Source organism: Bidens hawaiensis, unplaced genomic scaffold (genome assembly GCF_021521415.1).
Source record: "Bidens hawaiensis isolate Kalapana, Puna unplaced genomic scaffold, B.hawaiensis_p1.1 tig00014645_1, whole genome shotgun sequence".
NCBI classification, from domain to species: Eukaryota; Viridiplantae; Streptophyta; class Magnoliopsida; order Asterales; family Asteraceae; genus Bidens; species Bidens hawaiensis.
The window spans coordinates 400,905-428,336 of NW_027492279.1; the positions used below are offsets into that span (position 1 = coordinate 400,905).

General features: G+C 34.5%; 3 protein-coding genes across 4 annotated transcripts; all 3 read right to left on the reverse strand.

The window, feature by feature from the left end:
* Nucleotides 1–13,303: 13,303 nt before the first annotated feature.
* LOC143547157 (receptor-like protein 6) lies at nucleotides 13,304–17,777 on the reverse strand. Its single transcript, XM_077038649.1, has 3 exons — nucleotides 17,630–17,777; nucleotides 17,455–17,583; nucleotides 13,304–15,085 (listed from the first exon to the last, which is right to left on the reverse strand). Exons 1-3 carry the CDS (start codon nucleotides 17,775–17,777, stop codon nucleotides 13,410–13,412), a joined length of 1,953 nt encoding a protein of 650 aa, XP_076894764.1. The 3' UTR covers nucleotides 13,304–13,409.
* Nucleotides 17,778–18,560: 783 nt separating this feature from the next.
* Nucleotides 18,561–21,789, reverse strand: LOC143547158 (chaperone protein dnaJ 10-like). The gene is made up of 9 exons (XM_077038650.1): nucleotides 21,680–21,789; nucleotides 21,528–21,587; nucleotides 21,370–21,452; nucleotides 21,082–21,247; nucleotides 20,724–20,853; nucleotides 20,492–20,650; nucleotides 20,212–20,384; nucleotides 19,261–19,341; nucleotides 18,561–19,181 (listed from the first exon to the last, which is right to left on the reverse strand). The coding sequence occupies exons 1-9, from the start codon at nucleotides 21,764–21,766 to the stop codon at nucleotides 19,140–19,142; spliced, it is 981 nt and encodes a 326-aa protein (XP_076894765.1). The 5' UTR covers nucleotides 21,767–21,789; the 3' UTR covers nucleotides 18,561–19,139.
* Nucleotides 21,790–23,740: 1,951 nt separating this feature from the next.
* LOC143547155 (TATA-box-binding protein 2-like) lies at nucleotides 23,741–26,890 on the reverse strand. 2 transcript variants are annotated; one of them, XM_077038648.1, is made up of 9 exons: nucleotides 26,780–26,890; nucleotides 25,531–25,618; nucleotides 25,366–25,437; nucleotides 24,714–24,764; nucleotides 24,592–24,636; nucleotides 24,406–24,498; nucleotides 24,014–24,115; nucleotides 23,851–23,924; nucleotides 23,741–23,750 (listed from the first exon to the last, which is right to left on the reverse strand). In XM_077038648.1, coding segments are annotated over exons 1-9 (606 nt in total). In that variant the 5' UTR covers nucleotides 26,860–26,890; the 3' UTR covers nucleotides 23,741–23,749. The 2 variants fall into 2 exon arrangements, with proteins under 2 accessions (XP_076894763.1, XP_076894762.1); XM_077038647.1 differs by lacking the exon at nucleotides 23,741–23,750 and having other exon boundaries at nucleotides 23,805–23,924.
* Between the last annotated feature and the right edge of the window lie 542 nt (nucleotides 26,891–27,432).

The window sequence follows — 27,432 nt, forward strand, 5'->3', positions numbered from 1 at the left end:
AGGAAGCGGTCCTCAAACTTTGGAAGGCTAGATAACAGTATATCCAGTTCCGACTAGAGGTGCACAAATCGGTTTTTTTAAAAAAACCGGTTCGGTTATTAACCGGACCGGTTTTTTTTGGCCCCGAAAAAAACCGGTTCGGTTAATAACCGGACCGGTTAATAACCGGTTTTTGTATCTGAAAACCCTAACCGGTCTAACCGGTTAGGACCGGTTTAGGAACCGGTTAGAACCGGTTAATAAACCGGTTTTTTTATTAACCGGTTTTTTAATAACCGGTCTAACCGGTTAACCGGTTTTTTTTTTTTTTTTTTTTTAAATAACCATTATTTTTTCACAGTATAAACAAACCGGTAACTACAAGGCAAACCGGTAACTACAAGGCAAAACGGACTGACTCCATTCTTTGCTTTCGTTGTTAGGGTTCTTTGCTTAGAAGATTAAAAACACATAACTTTCATTTATAGCTTTTACATTAAAAATACAAACATTAAATCGTTATCGCATATTCGTAACTCAAAAATACAAACATTAAAGAATGCTTAGACACGATTACATTAACAACTTGCTGTTTCTTACTCATTATTTTCTTCGCTACCCGATCCCGAGCTATTCCTTAGGTAATCGTCGTACGCGGCTTCTTCATCGGTCATTGGTTGAGTGTGTCCTTGATTGACCTCGTCTTCATACAAGCCCGCCTCATAGTCCATTTCCCCCTCGAGTGAGCGTTGATGTTGTGCCCTATCTAAAGAGTCCAAGTAATCCTTGTAGCAAATCGACATCTCTACAGCTGGTGGAGTGAGTCGAGTCCTCCTAATCGATATAACCTTGCCAGAAACAGAAAAAGCAGACTCCGAAGCTACCGTGGAAGCTTGGACCGTTAGTAAATCTTTGGCCATGGCGGCGAGGATCGGAAACTCATCCTCCTTACCTCTCCACCAAGCCAGCAAATCAAGACTTCTAAATTCATCCGGAGTCATGTGTTTCACAAAGTTGGTACCACCATACCTTCCAAGTTCACTGCTTGGGGTGTTTACCTTTTGACGTTTACCGGCGTCTTCCCAAATCATGTAGTACATCCCCATTTCAAGGTCGGTTTGGGATTGGGATTGGGCAACAGCTCTTAACGAGTCATGAATTTGGGAAGACGACCCGTATTTTGTAAGGTAAACATCATACATGTTAGACAAGGTGGTGTTGAAAGCATTCTTTAAAGTTTGGTTATAATAGGGGTTTTGATCGTCGTTTAACTCTAGCTCATCACAAATTTTTTCTATTAAAGCTTCAACACCACCAACATTGATGCAAGGGTTTAACGCAGCAGCACATGTCAAAACAGCGGGTAGTTGTTGAAAATATTTTCTAAATTTTTCTTTCATTTTTACACCCATATCAAAATAAGGTGCACCCCTACAATGAAGTTCACTCAACTTTGTGCACATGACAGCAATTTTTGGTAAAGCAATTGGGCTTGTTGGATAGTAAACCCCGGATAAACTAGTTGTGCAAGATTTAAAAATTTGAAGGACCTCCGTAACGATCTCAATCAATAACCAGTTTCTAGGATCGTACGGTGCACATTTACCCCTACTTGACAAAATTTGATGAAACGCAACTAGTGATTCTTTTTGTTGTATGGCTTTCTCAAACATATCACAAGTCGAGTTCCATCTTGTTGGACAATCCCAATTTGGCCCCAACCATTGACAATTAGCTTCTACACAAAATTTTTTGTATCTTGAAAATGTTTTATTGTTGCTAAAAATATCTCGTAACATTCTTTTAAAATTGTTTCTTTGCGTTTCGATCACGTTTAACCCATCTTGCACGGCCAAGTTGATAATATGTGCAATGCATCGGCTATGAAAAAACGCTCCATCACAAATAGGTTTATACTTTAATTTTAAATGGCCAACCGCGGCCGTATTGTTGGACGCGTTATCAAACGAAATTGAAAAGATTTTATGTTCAATCTTTTATTGTCGAATGACTTTATCCAAGAGTTTAAAAATATTTCTACCCGTGTGCGGGTAATCAAACAATTGAAACGCAACGGTTCGTTTCATCATTTGCCACGACTCGGGGTCAACCCAATGAGCCGTCACACAAATGTATGAGTCGGGCGAACCATTAGGTACCGACCACACATCCGTTGTTAAGTTTACACCAGTTTGTAAGTTTGAAAAGTATGAAATTAGTTCGGATTTAGCGTTTTTCCATGCTTTAAGACAATCTCTTCTAAGGGTCGAACGACTTACGTGTTGGTAGCGTGGTTGAACATACTTTTGCATCATCTCCGTGAATTGAGGGTTGTCGAAGTGGTTGAAAGGAAGTGTTTGTTGAATCACAAAGTTTGAAAACTGTTGACGTACCGCTTCAAGGTCGTACGTAAACACCGTTCCTTGATTCGTCATCTCCGGCTGCGAACTACTTCCCGATTCGTCCTTCAAGGCCTTGCAAAAGGGCCTTTGTACATGCGCTTTTAAAGTGGAGTTTGCATCTTTGCCATAAAACTTCAAACAATGTTTGCATCGAGCTTTTTGGCTACCGTTAGACATTTCGCATAGGTCGAAATGTTGCCAAACATCTTGGTTTCGTTTCGTGGGGATGACCCGAACGACCGTTTCTCCCGTGTTCGAGGCACCCATGTTGACGGATGAAGCAGCACTTTGGGAGGCCATGATAATCGACTACGAAATAAGAGCGTATGGAGTGGTAATGTGGTATAATTGAGCGTGAGATAACAAAATAATCGCGTATGAAATAAACGTTTAGAGCGTTTGGAGTTGTATAATCGAGTGTGTTCTAACCAATACCCAACCTAAACTATATATAGATGTTTGTGGGGGTAGAATGGTAAAAAAAAAACGGTCAAAATTGAAAAAACGGCTATATAGCCGTTTCACAACGGAAATAAACCGGTTTTTAACCGGTTAACCGGTTACTAAAAAACCGGTTAACCGGTTTTTCTATAACGGTCATAAACCGGTTTATAAAAAAAACGGTTAACCGGTTTTTTAGTAACCGGTTATTTAAAAAAACCGGTTTTTTTTATAACCGGTTTGAAAACCGGTTTGGGCTCTAAAAAGTATAACCGATATACAAACCGGCGGTTTGTAAACCGGTCAAACCGGTTTTAAAAAAACCGGTTTTTTAAATAACCGGTTTCCGGTTTAAACCGGCAAACCGGTTCGAGGACCGGTTTTTTTGACCACCTCTAGTTCCGACACACCTATCATATTGTTAAATTAAATGTCAATAAATGGTTATTCTTGATTACAAACTAATAAAATAGTGAAAACACCGTCCATAAAATAATTTGTATTATTGATTAACTACATATGGGGATACAATGAGAATAGTTACGTATGAAACAAAATCAAATCATCTCTCCTTAATGTGATAAGGATAGTAAGTACAGTTAACTTTGACTAATAATATTCTATCTACTAAAAAAAGAAAACTAACTAATTGCTATTTCAATTAAGAATATAAAACAGGACCTTTATATCAAAAGGCATAATATATTAGGAGGGGTGGCTCGTACCTTGTAGCAGGCCACATCCAAAGTTAAGACTGATAACGTCTCCAGTGAAGTTATCGCAAGTGATCCCATTCCAATCTATACGTGTGTTCCAGTTCATCTTAACTAGATCATACCAGCGAGAACCATGCAAAGCTCTACAATATTCATCTATATCGTTGACCACATACGATTCATTGTACAAGTAAAGCGTGTTGTTTAAATACAAGGAGGAGGAGGAGGAAATGTTTTGTTTAAATACAAGTAAGGCGTCTCTCTGTTCATCGGGACATTTATGAATGCTACCGAAAGAAGATGAAAAAGAAGAAGAAAAACTGATGAAGAAAAGGAGGAAGAAAAAGGAGTAAACCAACTTTGAATAGTTACCCATTCTCTCTTACTACTTGCTATTTACATTCACATTTCATTTATAGACACAAACACTCACAATAGAATTAAAATTAGAATTCGGTTGAACTCGTTTCCACGCATTATTCACGTGTTGGGACCTCTCCACCGCATATTGTACTGTACTGGACAATGATCAATTAATCATTTGATGGAACCTTATATTTTTTAAACTATTAAATGCTTATGGTCTTCTAATAACACGTTACATTCTTAATTTCTCTATGTTTTTTAATATCACATATTAATAAGACAAAATGACAAAACTCGTCCTTTATGTTTGCATGGTTTTTCAATGGACGTTCATTGGCAAACTTAATGTCAAAAAACATCATTTATGCTTAAAAACCTTATCGCGTTTTGTCCTTTGAGCCTAACCCAGTTAAGTTTTCTCGTTAAAACTAATCATGTTCAAAGCACATGAGGGTAGTTTTGTCTTTCTACAAATTTAATAATTAAAAAAATAAATACTTTCTTCTTTTATTTGAAAGTAATATAAATAATAATAAACAACAATCCACCATCATCACCACCAATCCTCATCTTTTTCCCCATCTTCTTCTTTCTCCAATATCCAAAACCACCACTACCACCACATGTTGCCAACCGCCACCACCCACCACCTGCCGTCACTATCACCTTCATATGCCGTAACTATCACCTTCATATTTACTCAAGCCAAAATTCACCCACGACCTGCCACCACCACCACCATCACCATCACCATCACCATCACCATCACCATTAAGCACCCACTTCCTCGTATTCTTCGCCGCCACGATACACCTTGGAAAAACCAAATCGACCATCCTTGTCGTTCTTCAACACCACACCCACCAACCTCCTCAGCCACGTCGTTAATTTGTGGATCTCCCAGCTGCTATCCCCATCGCCGTCGAACATCGGTACCCCCTCAACCTCTCCGTCAACCACTGAAACCCATCCACAACTTCCTCTCTAACTCACTCCACAACAACATCATAGCAAATGTTAAAACCCCCAATTTTCTACAACCAATTTCTGAATTAGGGTTTCTAAACCCAAAATCCAAGGTATTATAACAAGAAATTGTGGGATCTGGATATCTGTTTGGTCGTAGTAATTTTTTATAAAAAGGTCGAAGATGTCTTCACAAGTGTGAGAAGCTTGAAGTCAGTAAAGAGAAGCTTGAAGCGTGAGAAGCTCAAAAATAACTTTAAAATTCAAAGTAAAGAAGAAAGAGAGGGAGTAGATTATGGCAGTGGTCGTCCAAAAAATGGTGACCAGAGATGATAGTGGTGGTGGTGGTGGTGGTGGTGGTGTGGAGAGAGGAGATGGAGTTGCAGGTTTTTAGAGATGGAGAAAATTTATCTTTAAATATTCTATCTTAGCTCAAAGTTTAAGTTATACAAATAGTACTTCAATAGAAAGACTAAACTACCTTTATATGTCTTGCATATGATTGGATTTAACGAGAAAATTTAACCGGGTTAGGATCAAAGGACGTAACGTAATAGAGTTTTTAAGCATAAAGGATGTTTTTTGTCATTAAGTTTGTCAAATGACGTAATTGAAAAATCGTGCAAACATAAAGGACGTTTTTTTGTCATTTTGTCTATTAATAATTATTAATAACGTTTACTTGTGTTTTTTGATTTGTCATTGTTAGAACTTAACACGGCTCACTGAATGGTTATTTTTAGACCATCCCTAGTGGAGCGTGTACTTCACCTATACCCCCTCTCCCCCACCCCACTCTTTGGGGCGCCTTGGAGGTGGGGGGTGTTTTCCCCACAACAGTGGTGGTGAAGGTTGTTGATTGATGGGGAATGATTAGTGGATTTGTTTTTATGTATATTTTTAATTAAAATGTAATTATAAAATAATAGTGTGGTAATGTTTGGAAAGGCGTTATCCACCACACCTATTTTTTGTACAACCCTTTTATGATGACGTGACGTCACATGATGCACGCCTCCATAAAGGGGCTATCCACTATGCATGATCTTACTGTTTGTATTTTAGTTTCTAATTGTTGATATGTTAATTTACATTTTGTTAAGACAACATAGTCTGGCCATAGTGGACAATGGAGCTCTCCAAATTAAATAGTGTGGTGGACTAAATACAAAAAGAAAGTCGTTCGTTCCAAAAAAAAAAGAAGATCATTATATCTTTAATATATATAAACGAAATCTTTAAAAGCTCTCTGGTTGATCCATACATTTTCTCAAACCATCATATTGCTTTATTTGTAAATGAAGACTTCTTATGCATTTGACCCGAATTCACGAGTATGGGTCTCACACAACTTAGATAGCCCTTAAACGGGTTATAAAGTCTCATTAAATTAAAAATTAATCTCACCAAATATTTGATATGAAAATCTTATAAAATAGGATACTCTAAAAATTGATATCTTACTTTTTTTTAAATATTATTTATAATTAAGAAACAATTTTATAGTAAAAAAAACTAGCGGGTCATGGGTCTTACCAAACCCAAATAGCTTTTAAATTGGGTAATAACATCTCATTTATTTATAAAACTCTTTCATAATCAAATCATAAATATATTATTAATTTTCTTATAATAAATAAAATTAAATCCAAAAAATTATATCTACCTATTCTAATAAAGTAAAAAAATTGTAGACACGTGTCAGTTTGTGATTAATCCTCATAATTTTTTTCCTTCAAAAACTAATATATGATATAGATAAATAACTATTCACTTTCCTTTTACACTCCATTTTTATTATATCTTATTAATTTATTCACTTTTCTTTCAAATCTATTTATATTGTGTAAGGCCCCGAACCCGGTAGCCTTACTTTAGCGTCGGATTTACTCATAAACACAGTTCTTACAAATCAGAGTTCATTAAAACTTTCGCGGAAACGTTTACTTAAAGCATTCGTTACAAAACATTCAATCTCTTCCTTAATATTATAAAACAAATCATTATATTTAAAACATCTTTTATTCCATCTTAAGATGCCAGCCGTTCAACCCATGCCATGTGCCATCCTCATGCTAGTTATTTGGTCTGATCACCTGCGTGCATACTAAAAGTCAGCTACGCTGAGTGAGTTCTAGTTAATCGGACGCCATACAATACATACACATACATACATATCCGAAGATACATATCCGTACTTAACTAGTTACCCTTCTGTTCTACATACATACTTACTACCATACATACATACATATCTACAATCACTAACCTCAGTCTACCGAGGGTACGTTCATAGTCCGCCGTCTATACCTGTACTCAAGGTCGTGAACACGTAAAAGGTCCGCAGTCTTTACCTATGTTCACCATTCATGGTACTTGCAAGGTCCGCGGTCCTTCCCTATACCATCCCACTTCCACAACACGTACAAGGTCCAAGTCCTTCCCTATTTTGCAACCTAATTCATAGCACGTACGAGGTCCGCAGTCCTCCCCTATGCTACCACAGCACGTATAAGGTCCACAGTCCTTCTCTATGCTGATGCCTATCTATAATACGTATATGGTCCGCAGTCCTTAACTACGTTGTCGTCTATTATCTGTAACACGTATAAGGCCCATCGTCCCTATCTACGTTTACATCTATCATCTACATTACGTATAAGGCCCGCAGTCCTTAACTACGCCATCACCAGCCGAGTCTATGTCCGACAGAAGCTAGAGGGATTTGCCATCCTAACTTACTATGTCGAACGTAGAACTCACATACCATTCGTGTACCTGTATACACATACTTCACATATACAATAATTACATTATAGCATAAGAACACTCTAGGCGTTCTTTACATCCTTAATTTAACAACCATACCCCTTGTCGTTACGTGCAATATCCGAAGATCGTTCACGCCCCGACAAGTATTCATTTGTAATATTCATACATCTTCGATATATAATATTCGTACCTTTATTTTTTTAACCTGACAGTACGCACAATATCCGAAGATCGTTCGCGTACCGACAAGCAATCATTCATATCCATCACATATATCACATATGGCATACACTTATCACTTAGGATAAATGTATTATCAAACACATCGAGTATGCACACAGCCCCGAAAACATAACAAGGAATGGGGCTAGAAACTCACCTGAACTCTGCTTCTTCCTCCGATAGTTGTAAATCCCTTCTTTAACTGAGCTCGGCTGACTGTATAAGTTACACGTATCAATACTCGCCTTATCTAATCTGGTGGCCTAGTATTAGCTTACTTTTATTTATCGTTTTTAATCTATTTTCTAGTCGAACTTGACTTTAGGCGAAGTTAAACCTTAGGCGAACTTGGCTTTAGGCGAAGTTGTCATCAGGCGAACTTAGCTTTTAGGCGAAGTTGTCATTAGGCGAACTTAGCTTTAGGCGAAGTTGTCATCAGGCGAACTTAGCTTTAGGCGAAGTTGTCATCAGGCGAACTTAGCTTTTAGGCGAAGTTGTCATCAGGCGAACTTAGCTTTTAGGCGAAGTTGTCATCAGGCGAACTTAGCTTTGCAGGCGAAGTTCATCAGGCGAACTTAGCGTGCAGGCGAAGTTGTCGGCTGCAACTACTGTTCGTTCTTAAATCCTTCGTTTCTTAACCAAATAACTCGATTTAGGTATCCACGGAATCGTCTGACCAGCGCCTACAAACCCCAACCATCAAATCGACCTAACATCGATGTTTAAAGGGTGCGATTTGGGCTTATAGGTTACGGGTTCTTTTATCAATCAATTAACCCATCAAATCATAACCATTTTCAGTAAGTTTAGCTTTGTTGGATTCGTTTTTACCATACAAACACAGATCTATCATTTCTATACTAATCCAAACCTAAACGAACAAGTTCTCGATATAAACGTACCGTAAATGAGTCGAACTACGAACACGAGCTGGTCTTGTTGCTTTGGTTCGTCACGACGATCTATCACCAACAAGCTCGGGTCCTCGCCTTTGGATCTTGGTTCGGGTCGTGTGTGTTTTGGGTGTGTGTAGAGATTAGGATGGGTAAATGGATGGAATGGAAAGGATTGGGGTTTAAGGGGTATTTATACTCTCTTAAGCCCATGGGCCGAAGGCCCATATTTCCTTTTGGTCCCTATCTAATCCCATCTAATTATCCTACTAAGTCTTCATATTTGATGTTATTATTATCGCTCCACTAACTCGTTTATTTCACCCGACAAAATAATATATTAAATATTACTTTAGAAATTTCGGGATGTTACATATTGTATCTATACACTTTTATGCAAATAAATATATACATATTATAGTATTATACATTGTTAAAATATATTTCACAACATACTTGGTGAAATCCAAAAACCAATAACAAACCATGTTTATTAAATATTGAAAATAATATAATTTAAATGTTATCATTAACATATTATACTATGTATATTGTTGAAAATTGTAAATAAAAAAAACAAAAAAAACACTAATATGCTTTCAATTTACAAAGTAAATTTTTAATCATTAACTTACAACTACGTGCTTAAAAGTTGATCTATTTTATATAAATAAATCCATTTTTCTATTGTTTTTTAACATTGTCGTATAAAATAAATTATAAATATATGATTTAAATCTATCGATTTTTTTTAATTTAGTAAACTATACATATATGTGTTAAATTGTAAGAATAGTATATACCAATCACTTTAAAATATAATAAAGTTTATCATATTTAGTTTTCGGTTTTTTTTTCAATGATTGCTTCAGGTTTTTTGTGAAACTTAAATTTGATTGTTACAAAAATTGATAAATAGATCATTTGGTACAAATGAACTACATCTGACTCAAATTTGTTACGCGTAAAAAAGTAGTAATCTAAATATTTTTTAAAATTTGAGAATGCAAATAGATTTATCGTAAAACTTGTTACGGGTTCAAAGTTTTGACTTGAAAATGTAAAACCTATGAAAGTTAGAATTTTAAATGTGATTGGGTTTCGAATATATTTTTAATGATATTTTTGGAAATAGTCAAAAGATTCGGGATTTTGCACATTGAGTATTTTTCACATGCCTGTTAAAATTTAAGAAAAATGACAAGCGCTTCTGACATGTCACATCCAAGCCTATCAATACTTTTAACGTTTATCAAATTAGAAACATTTGTGTCAACACTAATTTTTTCTTGAATAGTGATCAAAATGTTGTATATGAAGTATGTTGTACAAAATTATGCTCAAGTGAAACAAAACATTCATAAAATTGAACTAGTTAATATGTCATTTTTTTGTCAATTGACAAAGTCGAGAAGCCTCTCAAACTTATCAAAATCTTTTTCATGGTGTAGGTCGAAACTATTATTATATAAGAAGTATTCCCGAAATTGGTTCATAACCAAATTTCTTTCATATATACATATATGATACTAAGAATAAATTTTCAAAAGACAGAGTGTTCTTGATTATGTTTTTTCACGTGCATTATTTTTTTTATTAAGTTCATTTTTTTGGAAAAAAAACATTTTGTGATATAAATCAAATCAATTTATGTATAATGAACAAACATAGATGTAATACATTTTTCTATATACATTTTGTATTGCTTTATTTGTAACTTAATAATTTAGATCATCCTGAAACAAATAATGTAAAACAAACTCGTAATACGGGGGATAAAACTAGTATATATATATATACAATCATAACAAACCGATTAAAGAAGGGGAGTGATCGATGTCGAAAGGTCAATCAAAACACTTATTAAATACCTTTACTAGATAGGGCAAGTAAGGTGTCGAATCATAGGGAGTCAGTGGAAAGTGCAAGTGAAACTCAAATTTTATTATAAAAACAATTTAAGTGGACAGACGATGTCAAGCGGTTTCGTTGAGTAGTTTGTAAACAACGATATAAAAAATAACCAAACTCCAGGGTTCGGGTTTCGAAGCAATTTAGGGAATTGATAAACTTCTTTTGACGGTTTCTTGTAAAATATGTAAATCAAAAGACTTAACGATTGACTGTGTTGATCGTCGTAACTGAATCAAACAATTGACACGACTTAATGAAAATCTAGTTGATTATCAGTTTTACTTGTTGAAACACAAAATCAATAATATGGTTCACGATAAACGGGTCAATGACGAAAGAACTTAATCCTAATTGTTGATGACCACAAATCAATTAACTGACAAAAAATTAAGCAATCAATTAATAAAACCCGTTTAAGCACAAAAGCAAACACAAATAATTGATCAACCGAATGATTAACCAAATCCAAATCCAAAGTTAAAGTATAGAATATCAAAACCTAAACATGCAACTCAACCCTACACCCGGAGATGGTTATGAAGCCTTTAGCCTTGCATCTCGATCTTCATGCTCTTGATTATGATGTTGAAGAAGGATTCCATGGATCAATCATGTGATTAGGATGTGTTATGGTGGTGTAAAGTAGCCTCCAAGAAGTCCCAAAACTGATGGTTAAAGAATAATAATCGACCTTAGGGTTTTTATCCTTAAATATGGCATAAAAATAACCAAAAACCCATTTTCCGTCAGACCCGGCCGTAAGCTACGGCCGGGCCACCATAAGCTACTAGCTCTGGTCACTGCCTTACGGCGGCTACAACACAAAAACACCATTTTCTTCATAAAATCTTCATTTCAACTCCGTTTTCCTCCCCGTTTGCGGCCACATCTTCGTATTTTATTTCTCTATCATATCATATATCATTACATTCATTTACAATCCATCATGAATGCTCCAAATTCGCTCCTTTAAGCTCTTTTTAGCTCCGATCACCTGTAAACATAAAACCAATCAAAGTACTTGTGTTTGATACATATAAACAAGTAAAACACAATATAAAACACTTAAAGCACGCTCTTTCATCCTTACATCAAGGAGAACCGGCCATTCCATAATAATATAGACCTAAAATATCTTTCTGCATATGGAGGAGCTATTTCTGTTTGTATTAGAAGATCTTGATAGATTTTGTTGTCATAGAGGTGATTAGAGATTATATTTTGTATTTCAAAAAATATACTTGTTTGGGTTCAACCCTTAATAACAGTATAATGGTTGCATCATCATACATAGCATGGGCAAAGTACTAAAGGCCAGGGGTGTCCCGGCCCCTCTTCTTTTTTCGTTCGGCAGTGCAGTTTTTCGGTTTTCGTTCAAAAATTTATATATGTTGTGTAAAGTTACCTGTTTCACTTGGCATGCACACCCTTACACCTTTTATCTTTCTTTGTAATTTTTTTTTGAAATAAAAGTTATAAGTTTTTAAAATTAAAAAGTAGTAATTACATCGAAACAAAAGGAAAACGGGTAATAAGTTGCGCCATTACCCTTTTAAAAAGTAGTAAATAATTAATGGGTAAAATGTGAACACAATTATACTGTTTAAATAATAGAACTTTTTAACATTAAACATCTTTGATGGAATTTTTAGTTAATTTTGTGTTGTAAATTTATATTTATATGATTTTGTAAATTTATGTGTGTTTATATAAAATTTCTAACAATATTTTTTGCAAAAAAGTTACGACTGCATTACGACCAAAAAACAGTCACAAAAAAGATCAGTTGCAAATCTGTAACTAGCCATTTAGTTGGTCGCAAGATTTGCTACCACATCACGGGGGTTACAAGATTTGCGACCGCAGCAGTGGTCAAGAAAATTGCAACCATAGCGGTCGCAAGATTTGGATGGCAAAGGTAGTCGCAAATGTAAAGCGGTCGCAATAGAGAAACTGCGTCATGCGTATTTCCGACAGCTTTTAGGTTTCAAATTGATCGCAACATGAAAATTTTGACCATTTAGCAACTGAAAAGACAGTCGGGAATGCCTATTTTTCTAGTAGTGACATATTTTGATACCATTAAGCTACAAACCATTTGGATGTATTTTATTAGTTAAGTCTGAATAAGAAATACTATCATATAATGCTTATACAAGTTCCTAGTGGTTTACATCTCTAATTTTAGGTATTGTAAAATTTTAGGGTTATTTATGTTTGTAAGCAACCAAAACCAACTAAATAAATTAGGGTGGTGGCAATGGGCGGGGACATGGAAGCCGAACCGATCAGTATGAGTAGGAACACCACTTCATGGTGGTCGGTATCGAACAAAAAACATATTGGCTGGAAGGAATATTGTGGCTTCAATGCCTCGCTGTGTTGGAAGAATCAAGAAGAAAAGGATGCCAGGCTGGAAGGAATTCGCGGTTATATGGTACCAAGGTGAACACCAGCCCGCCATGTTCTATACCGAGAATGAAGTTCGGCATGTCGGGGATGGCTTCACCCAAAACTAAACAGGACAACAAAGACTTAATCATGATTTAACAACAATAACACATGATGCTTTTAAGATATAACACGAGTAACAACATATGATGATCTTAGTTCTTAATCATATATGGCCATACGATATTCACAACATTGTTTTCAAAAGTAAAAAAGGGAAACAGAATTTGTATATCTGCATTGATGAATAGTGAAACATATGAAACAAGTGCCGTTCAAAAGCAAAACTACTTTTGTCTCCTGATGTGTACATGTTTTCTCTTCTTTTGTCTTGTATGCCCTCCCGCATTAGCAACTGCATTCAACCATTTTGGTCTTCTGGTTGACAACATGCGATATCCCCACACCATTCCAAGTAGACTTCCACATCCCAATCCCAACATCACCACTTCCATGCAAATCCAGTGCTCTCCTCCGCTCGCTTCAACTTCTATGGAACTTAAATCTTCACAATCGGGTAGCGGATCCCCACATAGTCCTGGATTCCCTAAAAACGAGTCTTCTGCAAACGTATGTATTTGAGGTCCTAATGGAATACGCCCCATGAGATGGTTTTGTGAGAGATTTAGGTACGATAGAGCGGCCAATTTTTCAATGCTTTGTGGGATTTCTCCTACGAGTTGGTTCCTAGATAGGTCTAACGATTCCATACGGAGAAAATTTCCTAGATCATGTGGGATTTGACCAGTGAGATTGTTATTGGATAAATTGAGAAACCTCAAGGATTTAAGGTTGACAATGGCGTTGGGAATCTCCCCTTCAAATCTGTTACTAGATAGATCAATAGCTGTCTTCGTAACGAAAATCCACGTAGATAAGAAATGTGGACCTTTCAAAGAAAGAATAGAGTAACAACTCCAAGGACTGGCATTCACAAATTCTATATCCGAATCCCTCTCAACGTCCTTAATGGCATTGAAACTTTCAAAATATTTTCTAGGAAGAGGTCCTACAAAGTCATTATTGGCTATGTCTAAAATACGCAAACTAGGAAATAGAAATGTTGTTGCAGCAGGGGCTTCGATGCTGCCATGTAAATTGTTTGATGTGAGGTTAAGAACCTGCAACTTTGGAAGATCGCCTAACCAATGAGGGAATGCGCCATTTAATTGATTGTTTCCCAGTTCAAGTATTTTCAAGGATCGACACTTGGGCAGGAAACTTGGAACCTCTCCTTGTAAATTATTTTCATTTAAGGTAAGTGCTTCTAAAAATTCACACGACCCATTAACTTTTGGAGTGGTGCCATTGAATTTGTTTTCCCCCAAATTTATTATTGCAAGTGAGGATAGCATATTTCCAAAGCACTGCGGAATCTCTCCATGAAAGCTATTATTCGACATATCCAAATACAACAAACGGCCCAAGTCGCAAATCCATGAAGGAAATGGTCCTTGAATCATGTTGGAGTTGACAGTCAGAGACACTAGAGTGGAGCTGCTATTTTGCAAGCATTGTGAAACCATTCCACTAATATTATTATTTGATATATCCAAAAACTCAAGGTGATTCTTGTCACAAATCCATGGAGGAAATGGTCCTTGAATTAGGTTGGACTCCACATTAAAAAATTGTAATCCATCTGACCCGAATTCTGGCAAGCCTGATATGGAGTTATCTAAGAGGTTCACGTAAGTCAAATTATTTCCTCCAATCTCCCCTACCCAAGCAGGAATTTGACCCGATAAATAGTTGCTAGCTAGATCTAAAATTTGAAGATTTTTCATGGTGCGTAGGAAATCTGGAAACACGATTAGATTGCAATAAGCCAAGCGTAACTCACGAAAACCAGGGTTGACATACTCAACATTATTTTTTGTCACAATAGATAAGCCGCTGTAAGAGAGATCAATTGCTTCAAGCTTTGGAAGGCTAGATAACAATATATCCAATTCCGACACACCTATCATATTATTAAACTAAATGTCAATAAATGGTTATTCCTGAAGGCAAACTTATACAATAATGAAAACTCTTGGAAATAATTGATCGGTTCGAGTAAGTTAACGCGACTGGTCAAGCTATGATCCGTAAGAGTTACACCTTGGATAACAAGCATAAAATCCACTTAAATTAGTTAACCAGTATTGACGAATAATATCTTATTTTTTTATACATTAGATATATAAACATGGAGCGGACTTTAAACTAGAGTTGGACTTTATGGCTCGGTTATAATTTATTATTAATAAATTATTTAAAAAAATGATGATATGCATGATCTTGTTTTATTAATAATACCATCTTATTATTATTATTATTATTATTATTATTATTATTATTATTATTATTACTTAAATAACAATCCAAGTTTATATTATAACTAGCTTTTATCCCTTGTATTACAAAGTTGTTTTACGTTATTCGTTTATAATATTTATATATTTTTTAGGATTTTAAATATTATTTACTATAAGAAAGTTAATAATATACTTAGGATTTGATGATGAAAGTGTTTCACAAATAAATGAGATGCTATAACACAGTTTAAAAGTTATCTGAGTTTGGTGAGACCCATAACCACTTATTTTTTTTACTATAGAATTGTTTCTTAATTATAAATATATTTTTTTTAAAATTATATATTAATTTTTAGTATATCCCTATTTTACATGATTTTCATATTAAATATTTGGTGTATTAATTTTTAATATAATGAAATACTATAACCCGTTTAAAGAATATATAGGTTTGATTACAATTATCCTTGTGAATTCGGGTCAAATGCATGAGAATCCTTAATTTACAAATAAATGTCAATAAATGGTTATCATTAAATTAAATGTCAATAAATGGTTATTCCAGATAACAAACTTATAAAATAGCGTAAGGCCATAAAGTCTATTGCATTATTAACCAACTATAGCAGTATATGGGTACAATCTAATCTAACTATTTATATAATTGTCTACCATAAAATCCTATGTGTCACTCTCAGGTTGTTCCCCCCATTCTCTAAAGCCACCAGATTGCTTGATTTATAAATGGAGGTTTCTCATGCATTTTACCCGAATTCGTGGATATGGGTCTCACCAAACACGGATAGTTTTTAAATGGGTTATAACATCTCATTTATTTGTAAAACTATTTCATAAGTAAACAATAATTTTCACGTCACCAAACCCGGATAACCTTTAAACGGGTTATAACATCTCATTTATTTGTGAAATAACCCCTTAATTGTCAAAGAATAATTTTCACGGGTTATGTGTCTTACCAAACTCTAATAGCCCTAAAATGGGTTATAAGATCTCATTTATTGATAAACACTTTCATTATTAAACCCCAATTTAATTTATCTGCTTTACATGTTCTTCGTTGATTGTACATCATCTCCATCGTCGGTTAACTTCCAATACTACCCACCATCGTCAACTATCTCACCGCCTCTTTTTCATTAGACAAATATTTGTGTTCATGTTTGTACATTTAAAAAAATCAACGTGCTCGTGTTCGTTAAAAATCTAAAAAATCTAAACATCTCAACTGATAAAACCCAAACGTTAAAAAATATAATAACAAACTAATATATATGTATTAAATTAAAACAAAAATACGTTAAAAAATAAAATAATCATCATAAAATAGCAAAACGATTAAAAACAAAACTTTAAATAAACTTTCGTAACACGGGAGGATCAAACTAGTATATATATTACGGTACTAATAAAAGAAAATGATAAAGCTTAGGTGTCAAACCTACATTTTTTCTAATTCTTAATCTCTCATCTCATTCATTCTAGCTATTCATGGGTAATGGGTCAAAACCATTTTGTCAAGTGGGTTATAACATAGTATGGATTTTATTCATTATTGAATTAAGTTTCATTTTCATACTTGAGGTTTGACCAATTACACAACTTTAATACATTTTTTAAAATTTCTTAACGTTTCCATTAAAACCATGCTATTTTAGTACTTTTTGTTAACCACCCGTTTGTTTTTTTCCATTAAATTAATTTATAAGTATTTTAAGAATCACAATTGAAATAAATGATATAATTTATTTTTATTATATGACAAATCCAGTGTAATACACGAATTCAAAAGCTAGTGAGAATATATAGTTAGGTATGAAACAAAATTACATCATATCTCCTTAATATGATAAAGACAGTACAGTAATTAACTTTGACTAATAATAATTCTATAGAAAAAATACAAATAAATAAAACTAACTGATTGTTATTTCAATTAAGAGAGATTAATATAAAACAGGACCTTTACATGAACATGAAAAAGGTAGAATTAGGAAGGATGGTTCATATATACCTTGTAGCTGGCCACATCTAAGGTTAAGAGTGATAACGTCTCCGGTGAAGTTACTGCAAGTGATCCCATTCCAATCACAACAATCTATACTTGTGTCCCAGTTCATCTTAACTTGATCATAACTAGAACCTGCATGCAAAGCCCTACAATATTCGTCCATATCAAATGATTTCACGTGGTAGATTAATGGAGGAAATGTTTTGTGAAAATACAAGTAAGGCGTCCCTCTGTTCATCTGGACATTTATGAACGCGACTGAAAGAAGATGAAGAAGAAAAACTGATGAAGAAAAAGGAGTAAACCAACTTTGAATAATTACCCATTCTCTCTTACTACTTGCTAAACACTCACATTTCAATTATAGATAAGACATTATAATTAGAATTTGGATGAACTTGCTTCCAAATGTTGGGATTCCTCCACCTCATAATGTGCTCCATCAACATCAATTAATCGTTTGTGGTCCAATTCTAGTTAAGAATTTAGAACGTATGAAATGGGTTCAGCAAGTCTTTTGGATTGTTGATGTTGAGTGTGTACGTTGTCTGATTATGTAAAATTTCCAAATTATAATTGACAGATCAATAAACAAGAATCTTTTCATGGAACCTTCCGTAACTAACTTTAAACTATTCAATGCTTATTGCCATAACACTTTACGTTCTTTCTAACTTAGATTATCTCAACTTTCTGTATGATTTTATCAGTGTTACATAATATTTAATACTATTTACAGATTTGATGATTTTCACTTTTAATGTTTACTTGTACGTGCTTTTGGTTCGTCATTGGTTGAACTTAGCTGCTCATAGTTTATAATTGTTCATATGTTAATTTACTTTTTGTATATTGAACCTGAAAACAATACATATTCAATATATACATAATAGTGTATTTGAAGACCTAAATTATATAGGCATCTGTACTATTTATTTCTACTTGTATTGAATGATCTTGATAGACTCTGTTGTCATAAAAGTGATTAAAGTTTATACTTCTGTGTTTTTGAAAATGAATTTGTTCTGGTTCAAGTTTAACTGAAGACAGTATAACAGTTTTCTTCCAAAGTTTTTTGGTTTAAACTCTGTTATATTTATTTTCACGCTACAAAATATGGATAAGAAAAGGGATATATGACCAAAGTGTCCATTTAACTAATCAACAACGAGAGAATGTCCATTTGACCAACCTCCTTAAATGTCCATGCTAAAACCAGTCAACCCGCTGAATTTTCAATCACTAACTCAACGGGATGTTTAGCCAATTCAACTCTGCAAGTTTTCCAAAAAATCTCGTCGGAAGCCAAAATATAATCTTGTCGGGGACGCCAAAATAATCACATCAAACCCACGGTTTTAAGACAAGCGGCAGAATCTGGTTGCTAAAATAGCATCAAGTTAATGATTAAAAGTCAGTCGGTCGAGATGATCTAGCATGGACATTTTGGGCAGAGCTTGGTTAAATGAACATTCTCCTGTAGTTGACTAGCCAAATGGACATTCACAGAGGAAGTCGAGTTGGGAAATCGCAAGCACGTGTAACTGAACAATACCAGTATCTTAGAAATGTTCATTGCTAAGCTCAAACAGTTACAATAAAGTGGCAAGTAAACAGGCAACAAATTAACATAACAAATTAACAATACTAAACAAGTTAATTGAAAATGTATAGAGGGTATATCCTATTCAATACTTGTTCTTATATGTAGCTCTTCCAGTTATGTGGACCTGAAAATTCCACACAACTCAATCATTTTCTTCCTGTACTTCATGCAACAAGTCGCTCAAGTAAAATGTTATAGCTTACCTGAAATATTGTTCCAAGTTTCTTCATTCCTATCGCGCGTAGCTTTACCTCCTCTTTTGAAACACTAGGATCTTTGAGCACCTGAAAAATAATCACGTTTGTAATGGGTCAACACTCAACACATATTGGGTCAGGCTGGAAACCAGTCAAAGCAGGTTGAGCACTTGGGTCGGATTGGGTTGAACCGTAGCATTTTTTAGGATGAGCAGAAATCCGATTAACCAATCCAAAACCAAATTAACCGATATAACCCAACTGAAATTACTAAACCATGAAAATAACCAGAAAAAAAAAAAGAACCGTTCGGTTTTGGTTTCTTATTTTCTAGAAATCGAAAAATAATTAATTTTTAGTGTTTGTTATTAAATATATGGATTATAATTTTTATTTTTGAATGTTACGTAATTTATAAATTTTAACGAACGGCTTGGCCTAAATAATTTAGGCTGCGTAATTATAAATTAATCATTAACTAACATAAAAATTTTGCGCCCAAAAATAATTGCTTTGGGCCAATTTTCCGGCCCAAATGGTAAAGCCGTACCAAACCGATCGTAAAAACCGAAACCGAATAGTTTTCAAAAACCGAATAACCGAATTTCGGTTTTTGGTTCTGATTGAGCCCAAAACTCACCCACGCAGACCCCTAGTGCCTGTTTTTATCTTCTTGTTTTTTTAAAAAAAAAGTAGTTGGTGTGCAAAAGATGACTACAACGTTATACTATTTCAATAACAGTTCTCTCTTTTAGAACAAAAGTATACTTTAGACGGCTTTTGACATGTTTAACCCAATTGAGTGGTTTCTTTATAGTTAAGGTCTTTCTTTTACCCGTTTAACCTTAACTGGTTAGAGATAAAAGAAATAGAACAAAACATTTGACCTGTTCAGAAGTAAACAAGTTGAAATTGCCACAACGGATATTTACTTCACTAGAGGACACATGAACTTACAGCTTGGCAGACATGCGATAAGGTTGTCTCAATATCTACAACATTAATCTGCCAAAGAGAATTAATCATTTGATCTTTCTTTTCTTCTATAGCTTTATTTATCTGCTCTTCCTTGGCTTCTGAATTATTCAACTTCTTTAACTCCTCTTGTATTTGTATCAAAGACACCGCGCCTACATTCATAAAATAACACAAATACAATACACTTCCTAAGGTTAACTTTAATTTATCAAAAAAATGAAACATTTTTATTTATTCTAGTTTTATGAACTTATGGAACCTTGAGCAGCTGCAACTTGTGATTTCATTTGATGGCCTTTATCCCTTACCCATTCTGCTAAAAACGGGACCTTCATATAACGTTTATATTTTCCAAGTTCTTTCGCAGCTTGTCTTCTGTATATATAGCCAATAGTATGTAACATAGCCTCACCAAAAGCTGAAATGTTTAGCAATCAGTATGTAATATAGCCACTGCAGCTAAGTCAAACGTTGACTTTAAAAACACATACCGGCTTGTGAGAGCCCCTGAGCTTCTGATGTTGCCCATTTTAGAAATTCAGACGCTTGGCCTTCGACGAATGGTCGAAGGCGATTCTTTAGATTTGTTATGAGCTTTATTTCCCTTCCCTTTTGAAATTCCTTTACATTGAAATAACAGTGACCTTTTAATAACGGGAAAATCATGAAAATATTCAGTTGAGCGAGGCTATGAACAAATAAACTTCGACATATTTATATTACGAAAATAGTTTGACTTTTTTATTCTTAGTTTCCAATAACTTTCACCAATCACAGGAGGACACGTGTTACCTATCACTGAAGGATTAAACCCTCGATTAAAATGGTAAGTCAGTGAATAATGTATACCCTCATTCTCTCTTGGACTTTCATCCTGCGGATTTCAGGAACTTGTCCCTCTTCTTCAAGTTCAACTGACTGTACGGACGCCATATAAAGTTGTCCAATATAATCCTCAAACAAATCACTACCAAACAGCATACCAAAAACAGCTGCAGGATCTACCATTGTATCACTACAAACAAATTACCAGAAAATAATAATAATAATAATAATAATAATAATAATAATAATAATAACAATAATAGTAACAATGATAACAATTCTTGGTGCAAATAGATGACGCGTCACACTTACTCCGCTACACCTGACTTTCCATTTTTATCATACGCTTCACGCTTCTCAGGGTCACTTAGAACCTGATAAGCCTCTCCAAGAACCTTCAAGCATACAAATCATATAAATATACGACATATCGACATGCATTAGCAAATGATGTATTAAGTTAGCAGCACCTGAAAATTACGAGCAGCTTTTGGGTCCCCTGGATTTTTATCAGGGTGAACTATCCGTGCCTTCAAAAACATTAGAAAGCGTAACTACTAATATTTTTGAACATATTTTTTTGTAGCAGTATTTCTTTGAAAGAAAGAATAAGAAAACTTACTTTGACATAATAGGCCTTTTTAATATCCGATGCTGATGCATCGGAACTGACTCCCAAGATGTCATAATATTCTGTATCCTTCGGCATAGTTTAGCAATCACGGCTCGTGCAAGACTGGTAAAAGAACACAGATAACCTCAGGGTTACAGATTTGAGCTGCAAAGAAGGCATTTTTTTGCAAAATGCGAGCAAAGAGTTCAGTTTTATAAAATTTGTGATTCGGTAGATTTGAGATCAGGGGCTTTATTGTCGTTAGGTAATATCATACGGGTCTAGGTGTAAATATGTTAACGTGCAACGGTGTACTTAAACACTATGAACCCTAATGAGAGATCAGCTATGTTTTTGTTTGGAGTAATCCGTCTTCTTTACGTTTCTCTCTAATGATTCTATCTTCCTAATCTGCACGTAACAATTTGGAAAATTTTAATAAAACTGAACTATATTGTGAATAATCAAATTTTCACTCCTTGAGTCAAACTGACAAATTTGATATTAAAAATTTGCCTTTCTTATCAATTTATTCTTTGTATAATCCTAACGTGCCTAGGAGATAAAAACCGATCGATAAACAAACTTTGTGGCCAATGGATTTAGTAATTACCATAAAAATGATGGAATCCTTAAGGAATTTTGATGTAATTAAATTCCTCTAATTCAAAATGCAGCTATTGTATTAACATTGTTGGATTAAATCTAAACAGGATTATTATGGGTTTTTATCGATAGATAACGAAAAGAATTTCAAAAATCTCATCTAAAATCGCAATGATAAGCTGAAAACATGGAGTGAGAGAATGAAACTTACAATTCTGTGAATCATGACGAAGACGTATAGCGAATCTGGAAATATTGTAAAATCATCCACGATATTGTTCGTTACACGCCTTGTTAAAATGATTCGTTTTTCTGTTACTATATGTGTTGTAAACAACATCAATGACCCTTCAACTTATTCTATACTTTAGTTTTTGCCCCTTGACTTATAACATTGCAATGTTGTATTAACTGTTCTACATTAGATGCTTAATAAAGTTTTCCCCTTGCATGTCATGCTGGGTGGAAAAAAAACGAGAATTGAAACGAAACGAGATTAATCGATAAATTGACACTCAAATAACTTATACCAGATGCTTTGTTTTTTTATTCCTTCTAAAACCGAAAGTTAAAAGTTCCATTTCGTTTATAATCCGTCTCATCCCCTAACCAAACTATGGATTATATAACCTTTACAAATTTTAAGTAACATATGTGAAGATAAAAAAATCTAGGCCCAAATGTGTAACATATAAACATAAATTAACAAGTTATTAACAAAAATATTTCAAACCTAAATGTAAAACCGAAACCAACCCATAACTAAATCCAGCTTATACATCAAACCGAAAACAATCAACCAAAACAAACACATACACATACACATACACATACACAAAACAGACACACACAGACCCCTAGTATCACTAGTTTATTAGGTCCAGTTGATGTTTTTACTTTATTTTCTCAATGACGCCAAAGACCAAGATAGGCTTAAGGTGAATTTAGTATGAAATCACAATGAAATAATTCAAAGTACATGGGATTATTCAATATAAAACCAATTTTAAGTAAATAATTATAAAAACCGCAGAAATCTTCACACATGTTATAACTACAATACATAAAACAGTTATGTACCGCACAATGCACTCGCTCTCTCCTGCTATGTATTATCAGCACCATGTACATATACTTATGGGGCATTCATGATTATTCACATAAAATTAGTTCTATATTGTACAGAACTATATTTATGCATGCAAATATAACAACCATCTAAACATCTTTCATATCACTTGGTTGTACAAATCAAAAAAACAAAATGTCTAAAAACGTTTAATATATATTAAAAAAAAGCCCTGTTTTGGATCATAAAAACTTGGCAATATCTCATTATGATAATTTCCATTTCCACCATATATTTACATTAAAAGATCTCATCCATGAAGTAAAAGCCAAGATCACATTGCATGTCAAACCCTCAGAAGTCAACTTCACCCATTTTATATCATCAAAACCATATGTCCCAAATCTGCATCAACACATTTAAATAATTATTAAAGAACCGTACAACGGTACAAAAAATTAAAAACAGAAAGAAATACATAGAAGTCTCATATTAGGTGACATACCACTGCTGAATCTTCCTGAATTCAGTTAACACCGGATATATATTCTCAAACGCAGTGTAGGTCTCATCTCTAACCTGAAATTACATATCAAACAATAATTAAAAACATTTTTTTTTCTACAGTTCCCATATAACTTAAAACATTGAAAAAAGGCCAATCATACCTTCGCGCCTGTTAACACAATTTTCCCTGAAACAAATATCAGCAGAACAATCTTCGGTTGTTTCATCCTATAAATCAATCCTGGGAACAGTTCTGGTTCATACTATGTATACCAACCACCAAGAAAACCATTAGTTCGGTCAAACGAGTCATCTTTAGTATGGTTCACTTTGGACAACTTTTTATTTATCATACCGATATTCAATGCATTAATAACAAAGAGGAAATCAGCATTGCTACACTAATATTTCAAATATACATATAAAAACAATTTGGGAGGTGGTATGCATTACAATCAGACGTTGGTTGACTTTCACCTATTTGACTCGTTTCCCTTTTAGCAACTTTTTGTTTGATCCATTTCATAATAAGATCCGTTTTTAATGAACTTACGCTTGAAAAAGCACCATGAGAGTATGCAAGGCCTTCAAGTCTAATTGGAAATTTGACATCACACGAGCCGACAATATTTTGTATTTTAAAGTCCTACAAACCAAAAAAGAGCATTATATTTAAAATTAAAAGGCGTATAACTGATACTTAGATAACAAAAGGATAATAAGAAAATTACAAGATTACCTTGAATTTAGCCGGGAAGCCAAGTTTTTGAATAATCCGAGCATACTGAAAAAATAACATAATGCGTAAGAACATAACAAACTACATGGAATAAATGATTTAATGCTTTAGTCTTCAAGTACCTTTCGTGCTGCCAGTTTTGATTGCTGTTCACTCTTTGCTCCTGTGCAAACCTGGATCAATTACCATTTTTGTATGTTAGTACCCAAGTTTAAATATTTGACTCTATCAGTCTGAGTCAACGTATGATAATAAGCAATATTAATTTTACGGAATGTTTTTAACCAAATCATCATCATCATCATCATCATCATCGTACTCAGTATATCCCACCAATAGCAATGCTATGGTAGGGTCTGAGGAGGGTAAGATGTAGACAGCCTTACCTCTATCCCATAGGGATAGAGAGGCTGCTTCCGGTGAGACCCCCGGCTCGATAGTAGTTTTGAATCAAGCCTTGGACATAAGACACATAACACTCAATCATCGGGACACCGGCTGATTGGTGCTGTGCCCTTGTCTTTCGGCTATCAACGCCACCACATGATGCCTGATTAACCTTCCGCCACTTTTAACGTTATTTTCACGTGATTAGTAAAATAACGTCAAAATTAGTGCAATTTTACTTTTGCCCACCCAAGGGTTCACACATATATACATTATATGTGCGCACCGCAAGCAGGGCGTAATGTTTTTAACCAAAGTAGATGCAAAAGTAAAGTAGATGCAAAATTTTTGTTTTGGCAGTCAAGGCAGAGTTTTAAAAAAACTTACCATCTTCCCAGAAGCAAAGATTAAAGCAGTTGTTTTAGGTTCTCTTATCCTCATGATAACAGCAGCAAAACGCTGAACATCATTAACAAAAAAGGGTACTATAAATAAACATTTTTTAGATATTTAACTAAAAAAGCTACATTTATTCAGAGATTAAAAGAATACCTTGGGATTATATTCTGCATTACGTGCTTGTAGAGCAATTGCTTTAAGGTCTAGTTTGCAATCAAGATTAACCGTGGATACAATGTTCCTATAAGTACAGACAACCTGATTATTAGCAATGTGCTCAAGAAGGATTTTTTTTTTCATTTAGGTTATTGTATATTTGTATGCACAGAAGAAAATGCGTTTCTTGGTTCAAAATGTTGCGAAGAAAAACAAAGCATACAAAAACGGCAAAAAGTAGACATTAAACGTTGTGCAACAACACGTCACAAGAATGAATTAAAAAAAGACAAACAAAAGGCCACAAATGAAAATGTATAATAGTTCGTTATAGGAATTAAATTCAATATGGCAATTTATAACTGATAGTTGACCACTCCATATAGTAGCCAAAGTTAGCCGAATACTCAAAAGACCAACCCTTTTCAATAGGAATGTAAATGAGCCAAGCCACTACTGAGCAACTCAAGTTCGGATCGATAAAGCTCGAATTAAGCTACGCTTTAACGAGCTCGAGCTTTCAAATAAGCTTGTTTAATAAACAAGCCCGACCCCGAGCTTTACTTATTGAGCTCGAGATGGCTCAGTAGCCTATACCAGCCTGTTATTTATATTCAAAATAATGATAAAGATCATTAACATATATACCATTTTGATTTATAAATATATAGAAAATAATTAAAAGTATACAAACAAATGAAAAATAATAAATGAGTTATGCCCAAACCGAGCATGAAATTGAAAGAAACAATCACGACCTAAGCTCTAACTTTACAAACAAAGCTCAAAACAAGCAGAGGTTGAGCTTGAGCTCAGCTCGGCCCGTTTACGCCAAACACCCCTATTTTTTCTAACTCAACAAATGCACGCCAACTTAGCTTCCATAATCAGCCAACTAACAAATTGCACATGAGACCACTCAAAAACTACAATCGCACATACACTAAAGTTTTCAAATTAACGACAAACTACATACACTACAAGAGCTAAACATCAACATAAATTAGCTGTTAATGATCACTACTCGTCACAGTCGTGAGTTTTCCAATATATTTGCAGGTTCATAAACCCATGAACACACACAAAGTATATGCATGATGCCAACATTAATTAGCAGCAGTAAATGAACATTAATTAGCTGTAAATGATCACAACCAATCACAATAGTATTTCCAACATACTTCACAGACATAAACCCATCAACACACACACAGCACCCACTCGATTACCCGAAAAAACAACTTACTGAAGAATAGGAACAATTCCAGAAGGGTGTTTGGATAGATCAACCGGTTGACTGCCACCTTCCAACACTTGATCAGCCATAAATCCCAAATCCTATAAACCCGTAAACAAAATCACGTAAGAATACTAAATACTAAAAACCCAGCTCACTAAAGTTGAATTTCATCGGTTCCCCAATACAGATCTACGAATCAAACTTAGGGTTTGGTTTCACATATTCAAAATTAACACTTAGATTAATATAAAAACCGATAGATCAGGGCTTCTGGGTACAGAGAACGAATCAGTGCAAAGGGTATGTAAAAAGGTGGTAAAGATTTGAAAAAAGGGATGTTTTATAGCAAGAGATGATGATTTGAGAGGAATTTGAGAACAAAGGGTGAGAAATGAGGAGATGGTTGGTGTGGGGGTACGATTGTAATTTGGGTGGAGATGGTGAAGGACCAATTGTGACTCTTTGTGATGGTTGATTGGGCTAAATGGCCTATTTATGGTTTGATGTTGGGCTCTCTTTGTTGGTGATTGGGCCCGCACATTCAATTATCCAAATTTTAAGTTGAGTTAGAATCTCATTCTAGCTACATGAGAACTAGGAATGTCCTCTTTTCTAATGGTTTTTTAAACTGAATCAAAACTTATTTTGAAACCAGTTTA